The 15,737-nt window shown below is 50.0% G+C and overlaps 1 protein-coding gene across 1 annotated transcript; it reads left to right on the forward strand.

Moving 5' to 3' along the window:
* Window positions 1-252: 252 nt before the first annotated feature.
* On the forward strand, window positions 253-15,619 carry ARFGAP2 (ADP ribosylation factor GTPase activating protein 2). Its single transcript, XM_065402839.1, has 16 exons — window positions 253-355; window positions 898-1,016; window positions 3,509-3,581; window positions 4,174-4,305; window positions 4,390-4,470; window positions 5,329-5,431; window positions 6,153-6,209; window positions 7,717-7,769; window positions 8,285-8,421; window positions 9,083-9,214; window positions 9,721-9,849; window positions 9,936-10,067; window positions 12,016-12,142; window positions 12,298-12,391; window positions 12,568-12,686; window positions 13,266-15,619. The coding sequence occupies exons 1-16, from the start codon at window positions 284-286 to the stop codon at window positions 13,284-13,286; spliced, it is 1,581 nt and encodes a 526-aa protein (XP_065258911.1). The 5' UTR covers window positions 253-283; the 3' UTR covers window positions 13,287-15,619.
* Window positions 15,620-15,737: the final 118 nt, after the last annotated feature.

Here is a 15,737-nt window from a genome sequence, read left to right on the forward strand (position 1 = left end):
AGGGCCCGATCCCGCTCCGACCTGTGGAAGGAGAGTCCCCGGGCGCGGTTCTCCCGGGTGTCCCGGTTCGGACAGTTTATGGCGGAACAGGCCTTGGGCATCGTCCGGCAGAGCCCCGGGGGGCTCGAAATCCCTATGCCGTCCTGACTACTCTGCCCCGGGTGTCATGGCGGCGGCGTAGGCTGTGGTTGGCCCCGGCAGGGACCCGTCGTCAGTTCCGCCCCTGCGCGGATTGGACCCGGCGGGGACCCGTCGCCCCGGTCTTTTCTGGGAAGGAGAGACCATGGCGGCGGAGCCGAGCAAGGCGGAGATTCAGACTCTGTTCAAGCGGCTGCGGGCGGCGCCGGCCAATAAGGTACCGGAGCGGGGCCGGGCCCGGTCGGGACTGGGCCCCCGAAGCCGCTTCCTGCCTCTCCTGCTTCCGGGGACGCTGCGGGGCCCGGCCCCTGCCGGCTTGGGGGGCGCCCCCCCCGGATTGTGCCCCAGCCCGGCCTCGGGTGCCTGCGGCCTGGCAGCGAGACAGGCCCGTTCTCCCCTGGGCTGCCCGGCTGCTTCCCGGGTGGCGGCACCTCTGGGGCCGGTGGCCAGGCAGCCGGCCGTGGTGCTGGGGGCGGCGGGGCGTTGATCTGCTGGAAGTGCCCCAGCGGCCCGGGGACGTCACAGCCGAGACGGTGTGAGCGGGGGCTGGAAGCGGATGGGGGGCGGCTGCCCAGCTGCAGGGGACACTTATTATTTTAGCATTTAATCTGCCAGCTCTTCTGTTGCTGCTTTTGTGTGGAAACGGGGATACAACCCCTCCCAGCTCAGAGCTCCCTATGGCTCCTCAAACTGATGGTAGGACCACCTCTCAGACCCTCTGTGACTTCCTTACTCTTCCTCGCTCTGATTTCCCTTTAGGCCTGCTTTGACTGTGGTGCTAAGAATCCAAGCTGGGCCAGTATTTCCTATGGCGTATTTCTGTGCATTGACTGCTCTGGAGTCCACCGGTCACTGGGGGTGCACCTAAGCTTTATCAGGTTTGTATGTTTAGCACAAGAGTTGAAAGGGAGTGGGGATGCATTGTGGGGAAGGGAGAGATGTTTTGATCTGCAGATCAAGGATGCATTCACTCACAACATTTGCTTACCTTGTCATTATTGGAATTAGCTGCGGTTTGATTAGCAGGAGGACTTCTGTCAAGCAGGAAGCACTTTATTCTCAAAAGTGCACAATTTTCTGTATAGTTTGCTGCATGTGTAACACTTTGAATTTGGCTCTCCGGTCTTTTAACATATGAAGAAACTCAGTGAAATGGTCCTCAGAGCACCATTGTGTTACGTGCATTACTCTCAAGGGAAGAGCATCTGGAGTATTCTGTGTAAGAGCTGGAATACTAGCGAAGAACTTCACCCTTTTCAGCCATATCAGTAAGAGGGGAAATGAAGAATGAAATTAGAGCTAAGATGATAAATGCCTGACTGAAATGGATAGACATAAGTGGTGTAGTTTGTGACAGGGAGATACCAGTAAGATTAAAAGAGAAAGTCTAAAAAAATGGAAGCTGTCCAGTTTTAATGTATAGTGCTCATTGTTGAGCAGCAAAGAAGAAAAATGAGCAAATGATCTGTTCCACAGAAAAGCAAATGTTGAGGCGGATGAGTGGTATAAGGAAGAAAGGCCATGTCAGGAATATGTGTGTGTGAGACTTACTCAAAGTGAGACCCATAAACAAAAGAATGAGGGAGTGCAGACTCGGATGGTTTGGTCCTGTAAAGTCCAGTCTTGACAAATATGTGGATAAGAGAGTCCAGCAAATTAAGGCCAGCCCAAAGAATGGAGGGATGTCATAAAGGAAGAAGATGTATTAGCATGTGGTGTGATAGAGGCTGAGACACTGGACACAGCTCCCAGGGCACTTTGGAGGGCTCATAGCGCAGACCCCATTTGATGGCATTAGCTGAAGGAAGAGGAAGAGTAAGAGGTGGTGATGTATTGGGCTTATCCAGACCAACCCCAGCAAGGTTGATCATCACTGAACATTATGTGGTGTTTTGTTCATGTCTCAAATGATAGGACTCCCAACCTTTCCATTGCAGAGATTGTTCCTCAGCCTCACAAGTCATGCTGTCTTGGTGTTTCTCATGGTATTTAAGCTTCTTAAGACAGGGACTGTCTTTTTGTTGGGTCTGTACAGTGCCTAGTGCAATGGGGTCCTGGTCTATAATTGGGGTCTCCAGGCATGATTGTGATAGAAATTACTATTTATTAGTCTAAGTTTTCCCACTTCTTCCTTTTACTCTCTCTGCTGTTTACACCCTTTGGATGTTTACAGACTGGTCTTTCCTTAAGTCATTTCTTAACTAGAGTAGACAGATTTAGCTCTTCATCTTTCTCATAACTGAGACCCTCAGCCCTTGGATCACTGTATTGCTCTTTTCTGATCTGCATCCAGTTTACCTTTTTGGCACTTGGATGCCAGAACAGAAGGTAATATTTCAGGCTCAGGTGCACATGCACCAGAGCCATGGAAGAAAGCTATTCTCTCCCTGCTCACAGCTATGAAACCTCTGCAACCTTTTTTGGCTTGCTATAGTGAGTGACCCTCCTGTTAAACTTGCCATCTACTGTCTCCCTGAGAATTTCTACTTTCCAGGTTTCTCTCTCCATTTTTTCATACTCTGTTCCAGCATGTGTTCCTCCAGATGTGTATTAGCGTCACTTTCAGAGCAGAGTCTTGTTTTGTTGTTTTCTGTCCATGTTTATAACTTTCCTAGATCTGTTTTTGTTGCACCTACCTACTACCAACAGAAGTGTCCTAAACTTGTACCTGTTTCACTGGGTCCCAGGCTAATGTCCAGATGCTCAGTACATTATCATTGCACTCTCCAAAACTTGTATGCTCTGCCCTTCAGGAGGACTTAACAGTCATTTGCTATGATGGTTGAGTAAGTGCCCTGTTGTGAGATCCACACCTATATGATATCTGACTTTCTTCCAATCAGGGCCTGGGCTGTAGCTGGTGTCTCTTTGCATACTGTTCTAGCATAGGATGGGAATGTGGATCTCGCTCTTCATTCTACTGCTAATGTTTCTGCCAGTATGCAATGCCCTTTTATTTTGAGTAGTGCCTTTCATATGGCTTGTAAACCCACCCCTATGCTTTAAAACATAATAGGATGGGCTGAATATATGTGTCTTCAGTGGTGTGGTAGGATCAAATCCTGGAGAACAGGAGATGCTGGCTGGGATCTCCCTCTGAGTGCAATGCCAGTGGGAGACATTTTTACGTGGGCATTATATATCCAGTGTGGGGAGCGAGGCAGTGAGATCAATGACCATTACAAACTCCTCTTAACTCCAGTTACTGGGTGGGAAGTGAAATAGAAAGGCTACAGATATCCCACATGCTTCCAGAATGGTGTGACTAAATTGCAGTGAGATGTCAGGCTCTGGCTCTGCAGGCTGATACAATGCTTCTGAATCCAGGACACCTACACCTTCTTGATATAGCTGATTTGTTCTTGTACAGGTCTACAGAGCTGGATTCAAACTGGAGCTGGTTCCAGCTTAGGTGTATGCAAGTGGGCAGCAATGCCAATGCGGTGAGGAATCTCTATAGGCATTTTGTTTGATTTCCCTTTCAGTTGTGAGCATTCTCTGCTCCCTGTGTGCCCAGCTCCTCCTGACATGGCTTTCTTGGTGCTTGGGTACCATTCTCCTCTCACTCTCTCTGGATACCTGCAGGAGAAGAGAGGCACTTTCATTTTCCATCTCCAGTTAAGGGGTCAGAACGGTGACCCTGGTGGAGATTAGAGACTCCTGATATATAGGTCTGTCATTTTCCTAGATCTCCCTTACATGAGATCTGAAGGGTTTTTTAAAGATAAGGGAGTTCTGCTCAGGAAGAGCCTAGAAGCCCTGCCCCATGCTGTGATTCAGAAGCACTCCTCCCTGGGAAGGGCTGGTAGTGAGTTCTTGAATCTCTGGATCCTGGAAGAGCAGGATCCAGGTGAAGGCGGAGTTGAACAGTAGCTGGTATATTTCTGGGGAAAAGCACTTTACTCCCCCTACACCCCTCATTCTCTGGGAAGTTCCCTCCTCCTGTTACTGCTGCTCTCAAGTTGGTTACTGATGTCTGATGCTTGTGGGAGTTTGACTTGGCTGTCTGTAGACTGATTATCCGCTTTTCCTCAGACTGCCTTCTTCCGCCAACATGGCTGCACCACCACAGATGCCAATGCCAAGTATAATAGCAGAGCTGCCCAGATGTACAGGGAGAAGATCCGGCAGCTGGCGAGTGCTGCCATGGCCAAGTATGGCACCAGTGTAAGTGCTGACCAGCCTGTACCACAGTGGGAAAGAAGCATGATGCTGATTGCTGAGTCATATGTGATGTCTTCTTCCTTTCAGCTCCTGGTAGATGGACTGAGTGGAACCCCAGGCCATTCCCCTGAGAAGAACGATGCTGACTTCTTCATGGAGCACACGCAGGTGAGACAGATCAGCTAGATGTGGCTCTCCCTGTGGAAAGTTGCTTTGTCAGCTTGCCAGGAGCCTGCTTTCACACCTAGTTTGTATGAAAAACGCTGATTGCAACTGAACTTGGTAATAATATGGAGCTGCAGCCTGTGAAGACTACAGTTCCCAGCCTACAGCATGGTCCAGGAGCGGAGTATTGCAGACTGGAACCTCTGACTGCTGCCACTCTGCATTGTAGGTGAAGGACAGCTCTGAGCACCACTGGGGAATTCTGTCAGCTCCTTTTGGCCTATAGGCCTTGTTTTGGCTACCCCTTTACTACATAGACTCTTTTTTTAGACTGTTATGCCAAGGATAGGTAGCCAGCAGGAGCTTGTGTACAAATCATCCCTGCTGTTTGGAGGTCCGGGTCTGTTAGATTTGGGTTACTGCTCATAGTGGGTGGAGTAAAATGGGAACAGACCTGAAGGAATGTAGGATAGTCAGGATAGACGAGTCTTCTACCCTCCCTCAGGGAGCCAGGTGGGGGTTATCCCCTCAAATATGGGAAGTCCTTCATCTCAGTCTAAATTGTGATGGCATCCCTGGTTTATCTATCTCTTGAATGAGACCTCTTGTCTCCCCTACCCCACTGCATCCAGCTCAGCTCCATTCTGCCTCACTGGTGATTTCTTGGAACTCCTGAGGGAATGCTGACTGGCCCCTAACGTCATCAGTGTCTCCGGAGAAACTATGATATGTGCATGGATACATGTTATCCTCTTTCAATCTATAACTGGGTGGAGTCACTATTCACCTGGGGTGGGATTGGTAACTGTACTGGGTCATTCATCCCTTTGAGACTCATTGTAGCATGTTTCAACTTTTAAGCTTTCCAGTACCTGGGATGTGGCAGAGGCCAGTCAGAATCCAACATTGTCCTCAATGGAGTCTGAGAGAGCAGCAAAGCCATTGGAAACCAGCGAGATGCCACGTGAGTTCACTGCTAAACAGCTTCTCTTCCAGCAAAGAATCTCACTGGGCTGGGGTTCGAAAGGCTCAGATTCTCCCTTGCTCCCTGCATGGGCAATGAGTGGAGGTTCCATGCAACATAGTGTTGGAGTTCCGGTGAAATGGATATGTCTGGGAAACCCATTCTGCTCCCAGATCAGATTGTGCAATTCTTCGCTCTCCTTGCAGCATGTGCATGGAAACAGGATCTTTATGACTCGGGGTTTGCCTGACCTGTTTTCTTGGTGCCCATCTGCAGATCTCAGAATCATTTCTACTGCAGCCTTCTTCACTGTCCCTCGCAATAGATGGGGTCCGCATATGGGGTGCATGGAGCAGGGGCAGGTGAACCTGTTTCCAGGTAGATGTTGCAGGGAGGGAAGGGAGCCACAGAGAATCAGGGATGTGGAAGAAGTGCTGCTCTTTGAAAGAGCTTCATATATTTCCCTGTAAGCTGGCGCTCAATGGTTTCTTGACTCCCTTAATGAAGACATTTTTAGAAGGAGTAACTTGCTGAATGAAGACCCTATGTCAGCTGCTGTGAAGAGTCATTTGTGCTCTGCGGATGTTGCAGCTTTCTGAGAAACATCTGGAATGCATCTGTTAGGGTAGGGGTACTGTGAGCCCCCTGTCAGACAGGAGAGGCTGTAAATCTGTAATCTGCTTTCCTCACTATAGTCTGACTGTTCATCTTGTCTCCATAGAGTCCAACCAAGGCCCATCTATTGACCTGTTGAGTACGTCTCCTAAAGCTCCTCTGGGTAAGTGAGAGAGCCTTCTGGTTTCTCCTACATCAGTGCCTGTCCTCTCCCTGTTACCCTGTCCCTGAATCATTCTTGTTTGGCTCTAGCTGGCTCTGGGCCTGGCACAGTAGCTGTCTGTGCAGGTTTTCTCTAGTGAGGTCAGTAGAGCTGGAACTGGCTTGAGACCATTCTTAGTTCTGTAATAGGAATTTATCCTCCTGTGGAGTCTGCCCTCGGGGATCTGTTGTTGGCTTTCCAATCACATTGTGCTCTTGGCTCTCGTTAAGTTACCCAGAGGCCCAGGCTCTGCAGTCATTGATTCCACTCTATGTACTGGAGACCTCCTGCCCCGTTCACCCTCCCCTTCCAAATTTAAACAGGCATCTCATTCCCAACAGTTTGCTCCCATTGTAGGGTTTAGCACAGGTGACTAGAGCTTGACTGCCCTAGGGACACTCTCGTAACTTTCTAGGAACCCAATGACAGCATATAACTGGCATACAATCAGCTCACTTCAGCCTCTTCTTCAGTATGGAGGTGTGGCCGACAGGGACGGCAGGTCCCACGATACTGTCCTCCATCTGGCTCTGTAGTGTGTGGCCGGAGCCTGCATCTCCCTATTAGGAAGTGTGTGTGCTCCTGGCCTGCACTGTGCCCAGGCCTGTTGTAAACCTTAGTCCAAGAGTAAACCTTTCACTCCCCGTGTTTTTCTCTCCCTCAGACGCATCCATGTGTCTGTCTGCACAAGGGTCTGCTCCTGCCAGAGGTAACTGGCTAACAAATAGCCTGCACTGGCTGCTTGTGGCACCTCTGCCTGCCCTCGTCTGTGATTCTTCCTTCAGCCCTAATGTTGGCTTCCTGGGCAGCAGACTACATCCGAACTTCTGCCCCCGAAGTGGCAGATTCCAGGTAGAAGGAAGGGTGTGAGAGAAGCTGCTGGCTGCCTCTCTGCCCCATTGGGCTTTAGGACCCAACTAGCCTCCAGGGCACAGTGGGTCAGTGCCCCCTCCAGATGTCTCCCTGCAACCAGGGGCACAGCTATGCTTCCTGTTGCTTGGACTCTTCTGGCTTTCTGGATGACTCTCCCTAGAGGCATCTGTGGTGGGCACCGACCCCTCTTCCCCCACCTGCTGCCTTTCCTTTCTGAGACACTGCTGGAGCTCTCCCAACAGACAGATCGAGTCTTTGTCCATTGACCCCACCTTCACCACCAAATACAGGACACCAGCTGCATGACATGTCACTTACTCGTGCAGCCAGAACTTCCCTCAGAGTGACATGCCTCCCATCCAGGCCCAGCCTGTGTGCCTGGAGCTTCTCATTCTTCATGGTGGTCTCACTGCTTCATTCTTGGCTCGGTGAAGTCACCCGGGCTGTGCTGTGAAACTGCATGATGTGCCCTGGACTTTGTTGCAGCTGGGCTGTGGATTTTTGTGTGTGGGCTGCCGCCCGGGCTGTTATGTACTAACCCCAGCTTGTTGAGTGCTTTCACTCCTGCTCACTCACTCCTTCCTTCCTGTTCCAGAACTAAAATCTTCCCTCATCGGAAAGAAGAAGCCAGGCACTGCCAAGAAAGGGGTATGTCTGAGCTCCTGTTACAGGGGGCTCTCCCTTGCACTTATGCATCCCTGCTTTCCTTCTGCTGGTCCCGGCTTGTTCCCTGGCACCTCGCTTTGCTACACTTTTGAGGCTGCCTCTGAACCTGGCCCTCCTTCTGAGGTGTCTGATGCCTGCTGATGAAACCTTTTCTTTCTGCCTGATTAGCCAATTGATGAGGCTCTGCTCTACCGGTTCTTCCTCCCCCTGCACACTCAATGCCTTGCTAAGATGAAGGCAGTGAAACTATCAAGCCTTGTGGTATTGTGAGTACCATAGGTGGGCCCAGAATGCACCTGGCTAATCCCATACTGCACTGCACAAGTAGTTCAGTTCACTCTCTGAGTGCTCTCCCTCTCCTCTGAAGCATCAGTCGCTTGCTGCTATGTGGTGTGGGGCACTGAACCAGAAAAGCTGAAGGCCTGATGTGCTGGGTATTTCTGATGGGCCCTGGATGTCTTAGGGAGAAATTCTCACTCTGGGTCTGTTTTATCCAGCTGGGTGCAAAAAAGGGGCTTGGAGCCCAGAAAGTGAGCAGCCAGAGCTTCAGTGAGATAGAGCGACAAGCCCAGGTGGCTGAGAAGCTGAGGGAGCAGCAGTCGGTGGAGTCGAGGAAACAAGCTGAGGAGTCCATGTGAGTGTCAAGCACTGGGGAAGCCACGGTCGTGGGCTGAATACTTGCTTGCCAGGGCAATGAAATTGGCATGAGGTTGATGCTCTCTACCCTGAGAACTCTTAGCCTGTAGGTGCTGAACAAGCAGCAAGGTAGCTCTCTGGGCAGGAGGTCATCTGAAGTAGGAGTTGTCCCTCCAGCAAGGCAGAAGCAGCATTACTGTGACTGTATTTGATTCAGTGCCTCTGAAAGGGGTTTGGGTGGGTAGATGTGGCAGTTCCCTGTTGCTTCATTGATTCTGTCTCTGTTCCACTAATACCATTTTTGGGCCTGATCCAAAGACTGGGCTGGGATCAGAACCTGCTGTCTGTGCTCAAAGACTTTATACACTAATTAAAAATATGTCTCTTATAAGAAAGTGAACACAATATGAAATCCTAGTGTAGATCAAGCTACATTGAAAAAACTACAGCATGCCCTTTCTATGCTAGGATTTTACAATGTGATTGCTTTGTCATTGCATAAACCTACCGTTCCCAGTGTAGATGTGACCAGAGTGATTCCCTCCCCCCCCCCCCCCCCCCCCCCCCCCACACACACACACACACACACACACCACTGCTCCACAGTATCCACCTTGGGGGAGAGGTGACCTTGTATTCACTACTGTTGTTTCCTTTAGAGTCACTTCAATGCGACTGGCCTATCAGGAGTTGCAGATCGATCGGAAGAAGGAGGAAAAGAAACTTCAGAACCTGGAAGGGAAGAAACGCGAACAAGCTGAGAGACTGGGCATGGGATTGGTGTCCAGAAGGTATTTATTTTGGGGATGCTTGGGGTGGTACTTTGCTGCAGGAAAGACTATCTGGGGATACTTTGCTCTGGCTTAGATTTGTGCGGAAGCCTGCTGCCATCTTAACAGATAAGTGTTTGAATTTTGATTCAGAATGCCTGTGTGATGAGCCGTGGCTGGAATCACTTCCATCCCTGGAGAGGATGAGGCGGGCCCTGCACTCTACTCAAAGCCTGGCACCCTATAGGTCTCTGACCCCGGGCCTCATTGGCGGCATTTGCCATCCTACATCATCATTGGGTTATGGGGAGGTGAAATAACACTTGGTATCTCAGTCCAATTCGTCCAATTGCATCATGGGATGGTGCTGGAGCCAGGCTGTACTGGCTCGGGATTCTTAGCACCCTCATCTTCTCAGGGTCGGCCAGTTCTAGTTGAAGCAAGATGCTGTAGGGTTGCGTGGATGTTGCCACACCCTGGTTGGGGGTTCCTGAAGCTTGAGCCTTGACTCCCTGCCTTGTTGTTAGTTCTGTGTCTCACTCCGTGCTGTCCGAGATGCAAGTGATTGAGCAGGAGACACCAGTGGCTGCGAAATCCTCTCGCTCCCAGCTGGACTTGTTTGAAGATGCCGGAGGCTTCACATCTGGACCCCCCAAGTAAGGTTGAGCCTCATTGTGGTCTTTGGCTTAGTCCTGGGTTTTTTATGGCTGACCTAGCTGAGTCCCATGTGCTTGGTCCCTAGGTACAAAGATAATCCCTTCTCACTGGGAGATGCCTTCGGCTCACGATGGGAAACAGATTCCTCCTGGGGTGTTGACAAAGGGGAGGAGGAGGCCGCAGTGACCATCTCCAGCATCCGGCCCATTGGAGAGAGGTAAAGGGCACCACCTTGCTGCTGCTGGAGCTCAGACTCTGGATCCAAGGGGCGGGCCTTGCAGTGAGGTGGAACTAGGCTGGTGTCCGAGGGGGAGCCAGGCTAGTGACAGTGTTTGTGTCCAAACACAGATGATTAAACCCCAGCCCCACAAGGCTCTCCCATGCCTCGTGCTATGAGCAGGATCTATGGAAACCTCATCTCCATGGGTACAGCAACCAAAAACAAAATAGAGCCCTCGGTGTGTCACAAAGAGGAGTCCCTTGGGCTAGGTCACTGAGACAGGAAGTACCCAGTATCTACACTGGCTCCTTAGTGAAAGGGACTCTGGCCTTTGACTCTCCTAACAGGGAAGCCCATGGCCTAGCGACACAATGGGGGAACTCTTGTACTGATCTCAAGGACCAAAAGAGTTAAAGGTGTTTTATAAACTTCCACTGTCCAACATTAGAATAGTGATGCTTAAGTTTGGGGGTTCTTTCTACAGCGGCCTTGGTTTTACTTGGTTCCTTGGCAAACACCCAAAAGCATTCATTCCAGTGTTGAAAGTTCAGGGATCAAATCCAAGGAATTATAACAAAAACATTTACAGTGAAACTGGAATTGCAAAACAAACTTAATTAAATCTATTAAAATCTTTCTTTTTGGAGGCAAAATGTCAGAGCCTCTTATTTTCAAAACAACCTTTTTTGATGAAAAAGAAAGGGTTAGTTGTACTCTGTCCTGTGGTATAAAGGATGTTTGCTTCTCTTCTAACAAACAGACACAAGGTGGAGGAAAGAGGGAATAGAAAAAGTAAGAGAAATATAGCTGCTGTTGATGGTTTTTTGGAATACTGGATGGCTGGTCAATTATGACTACGTGCTTTGGCTGTTAGGCTGACCACAGCACCGGTTGCTTGGATGCCAGTTTGTTCTGGTCAGGGATGTCCCCTGATTGGGTCTTGTTTCCTTAGACTGGGCAGGATTGTGTGCTGATGCAGTGCAGTTGATTTCAGGATTTGATGAAAAGCTGAGAGTGAGAGAGAGGATAGGAGGAAGGAAGGGGGGTAGAAAATAACACGCAAGGAAGGCAGGCAGCACATGATCTTACCTAATTGCCAGCACTGCATAGGCTGGAATCCCCACTGATGGGCTGAGGACTGGATGGCATGATGATATGATTTTCAGGACTCACAAGTGAAAAACGAAGTTCCTTGAACAAGAGCAAAGCCTAATGGCCTTCCTCTTAGGAAGAAAGTCTTTCAGTTTGGTCTGCTCCTTCTGTCTGAGGGTCAGGGAAGTTAAGACGAGACAAGCTGGGGATGTAAGGTAGGACAGGAGAGCGATTTGTTTATTTTCAAAGTCTCCAAGAACCCCCAAAAAGGGGGAAAACTTGGTGGCATAGTTCTTTCCCCCCCCCACTCATTATTTTATCCACCAATCAGGCCTAGTGTCCACCATGCCAGTTTTGGATCATTAACTTCCGGATCCACATCTTCTGTTTTTACCAACCATGGTTTCAACAGTCCTTGAACCATATCAGCAGGCCCTTTTTTGTTTGCACTGATCCAGTTTCTCTGTATGGTTCTCTTGCACTTGTTTAATAACATTCATTATTGAAAACAACGTGACCTATTTTCCATGATTAATTTTCAAATAGGCAGAAAGTTATGGGTTATTGTGACATTTATTTATGAACTTACCCATACTTTTTATATTTGAGCTACAATTGGGGTAAATTTTTAGGGCTACTAATCACAACAGAACCTCATGACCACCAGTCAAACTCAGCTTTGCAAAACTGCCCTCCTGATGGGGGGGATCAGCAGTGGCTCTTGCCTGTGGCTTTGTAGGTTTGCTTTGAGCAATGTGGGTGTCAGCAGAGTGGAGCTGATAAGCTGCCTTCCTTGCTGCTTCAGTGAGCACAAAGATTTAGTGAGGTCTCTCTCCTGTCTCATCTCCCTCAGACCCACCAATAGGAGGGAGGCAGAGAGCAGGACATCTGCAGTGGAATCAAATGAAGCTCGGCAGAAGTTCGCTGGGGCCAAAGCCATCTCCTCAGATATGTTCTTTGGGCGGGAAGCAGATGCTGAGGTAAGTGTCACACTTACTCCCGCGCCTGCCTTTCCTGCTGTACTTGGGCTGGTACTTGTCCCCTGGCCTGACTCTCTCCCATCCTGTCTCAAGCCCTGGTTTTATCCCTTTTTGTTGTAGCTGAGTCTGAGTCTTCTGCTTTCTCCTTGATGCAGTATGAAGCCAGGTCTCGATTGCAGCAGCTCTCTAGCAGCAGTGCCATCAGCTCCGCAGACCTCTTTGGGGAGGCTGAGAACACACACTCGGCAGGTTTGTTAGTACCTAGCGAAGGGAGGGGAGCGGGCAGACAATGGCAGACTCCTGGATCTAAGCCTAGAAGGGTCATGGCTGAGGGGCTGCTATGGAGCTGAATAAGCAGGGCCTGCTGGGAGGGGGCTATTCTTGCCCTCAGACCCCAACCCACCCCTTTTGCTGGCTCTTGGCAGGTGGTGTGTCAATTGGGAATGTGCTGCCTGCAGCTGACATCACCCAGTTCAAGCAAGGAGTAAAATCTGTTGCTGGCAAGATGGCCGTCCTAGCCAACGGTGTGATGAACTCTCTCCAGGTGAGGCAGGGGTGTTCCTCACTATGGCCAGGGGTGGGGATCTGAGTGTCCTACCTACTGGGCATGTTCAGATGAACAGCAGGGTAACTGAGTTGAATTTGCACACTATGGATTTCAGCCTCCTAGTTCTTGCCTCATCTGCAGGAAGCTGTCTTCCCTTGTCCCCTGCTTGGGCTGTGCATATGCACAGTGGGTTTGCAGGGATCAGTTCCTGTGCAGGCATTTTCATGCTACAGTTAATGACAGCCCTCCAGTAGCTGAGACCATTCCATGCCACTGTAGTAATCTGTTTTGGGGCTGATTTGAGAGCACCTTCTTGTGCTGGTAAAGAAGACCCTTTATTGCCCTAAGGTCTCCTTCCCCACATAGTGCATCCCTGGGCAGAGTCCTCCAGGGTGGGGCTGCTTTCCTCTGACCTGCCCTTTGGCCTGGCATCCCAAGTGTTTGTGATTAGCTCTGTGCTGGTCTGTCTCTCAAGTCCCTAGGAACGTTAAACATCACAGGGTGTCCCTATCTCCATCTGTCTCCTCATAATGTGAGTGGTTGGGACAGTGACTCAGGGTGTGTTTCCTTCCTCAGGATCGCTATGGCTCATATTGATGACCCAGGGACAGCAGCTCAGACGAATGCCAGCGAGAGGCACCAGTCTCACCTTGAGTTGCTTGGAGTTATGCTGCAGGATTCTGTTTTAGTTTGTCTGGGGCGGGGTGGGTGAGGTCAACAGAAACAGAAGGGGATGAGGAGATGCCCATGCCCAACCTCCTTTCCAAATAGCTCTGGAGTCTCATCTGTATTAGAACCAATATGCCCTCAAACCGAACCTTCAGCCGCTAGGGTGGGAGGCCTTGTCTCAGAAACCCCACATTGCTCTGAACTGTGAGACAGGAGGTGCAGGTAGCTCCAGCCTGCACTGGCCCATAGCTTGTTGTCTCAGCAAGTGACTCTGTTTAGGGAGTTCCCACTTGCCCCCTGTCATCAGGTCCACAAGGAAATGGCCCCCAATAACATTGGGTTTTCCTAGGACCTGCAGGAATCTGTTTTGGTAGCCTAGTAAGTGGGAGCATCTCCCTTCTGTAAATTAAGTCACACTTACTGATGTTTCTGTAAATCAGCATAGAAGAATAACCCCAGCAAAACAAGAACTTAGTCTTGTTACATCAGGAGGCCAAGCTTAGGCCTGGACTCCAGAGGGAGCTGAGCATTGCAGAGGTATCTGCAGGCTAGGTGTAGAAACCCAAGATGTCTTGTTTCCCAGGCACACCTCTTACTCAGCTTCTTCCAGCTAAGCTGGGGCTGTGATAGGGTTGCCAGTTTTGGTTGGACATGTTCCTGGAGTGTTCATCACATGACATTATCTTTAATTAAAGACTAATCTTTAATTCCTGGAGACTCCAGGACAATATTGGAGGGTTGGCAACCCTAGGTCTGTGCTTGCTCTGCTTGAGGAACAGATCAGAGCCTCTTGGAGGGTGAGGTGGCCTGGGGCACAGAGAGGAATTGTATAATGTCTAGTGTCAAAGCACCTTGCCTTCTGATGGCTCTCTGCTCCCGATCAGGAAGTGTCAACAATGTTAATACTCACAGGTCTCCCCTAGAGGGGGCCCTTGAGGGCTGGGCTGAAGCCACTCAGCAATGAAAAAAGGGCTCAACACTCTTACAAATGAAAACTAAAATTCTGTGTGGAAATGGAGGCAGTAGCCATTTGTTCTACTGGCCCAACTTCCACTCAGAGCAATTCAGCCAGCGTAGCTCTACCCAGGGCCAAGTACCCCAGGTGTGCTGGGCCTCCCAGACTGGTTTGCACTGACTTCTTATGCTTGAATTTCATGCCCCAGCCCCCTCTTTGGTTCCACTTGTTCTGTGCACACGGAGATGGAACAGCACAAGCTGGACCCTGTTCCTCCCAGCACAGCGGTTCTGGGCCTTTTCCTTTTTGAAGTCACTTTAGCTGAGTAACCCTCTCTGTGGGTAGAAGAGGCAAGGGGCATTCCCCTTTCCTTTCCCTCCCAACAATGCTGCTTTGATGCCCAAGTAGCAGGGGCGTGGCACCAGCCAGGAGCATAGTGCAGAGTATGCTGAACTTCTGTGTGCAGCACACCTACCTGGAGCTTCCCTAGGTTGAGTTCCTTCATGCTGTACTACTGAAGGGCAGGATCTCTTCATTTTGCTGAATTCTCCCCTAATTTTAACATGGGAATTAAATTATGGTCCAATACAGTTCTGGTTTTTTTTTTTTTTTTTCCTGAGTACTTGTTGGCAGAGGAATAGCTATGGATGGTCCTCACCTGTGCAGACTCCCCTATGAATCTGTCAACCTGTAAGGTGTAGCAGCACAGTTGCTACAGGTTGGACCTAATTCCCCTGTAGGGGCAGTGACTGTTTCCCTCTCACATTCTAATGTGTGTTTGGTGCCTAGGTCCTACAGTGATGGGAAGATTTGCTGGAGGGGGGAAAGCTCTAGCCATCTGATTTAAAGGCCCAGCAGGTCTTACCCACCCTCCTTTCTGTGGTTGTTCATTGTACAGTGCAGACACCCAACTTTAACTTGTACAGCTGCAGGATCTGAGGATCTGCCTGCCTTGCCTTCCTGCAGTTCTCTCCTATCCCCTGTGCACCTCCTCCAGATCCTGCTCACTGGGCTCTGAAATATGCACTGATGCTTAGATTTTAACTATTAAAATTGTCTTGGAGCAAAGCAGCGGCAGCCTCTCCAGCTACTCCCTGTCTGAGGGAGAGGATGGCAAAGGCTGGTGCTATGGCCTGGTGCTCCTTCTGCTCTGAGATGGGAAGGGATTACTCTTCTCTGGACTGTTCGTATTATTTAGAAGATAATGGTATTAATGAGCTGTTTGTGGCCGGGCTTGGGGCTCAGCGGTATGAGGGGGAGTGAAGTGGAACTCTTTCCTTCAACTAAATAAAATCAAATACCTGTATGTTCTCTGGCTCGTCTCTTTCTAGAATGGGTCTGGGGTGCTGGGTGGGTTTGTGCAGGGAGGTGTGAGAGGGAGCAGGCTTGAGCAAATGTGGGCAGCTCCCCCTTCTGTAACATGG

The sequence above is a fragment of the Emys orbicularis genome, chromosome 4 (genome assembly GCF_028017835.1).
Source record: "Emys orbicularis isolate rEmyOrb1 chromosome 4, rEmyOrb1.hap1, whole genome shotgun sequence".
NCBI lineage: Eukaryota > Metazoa > Chordata > Testudines > Emydidae > Emys > Emys orbicularis.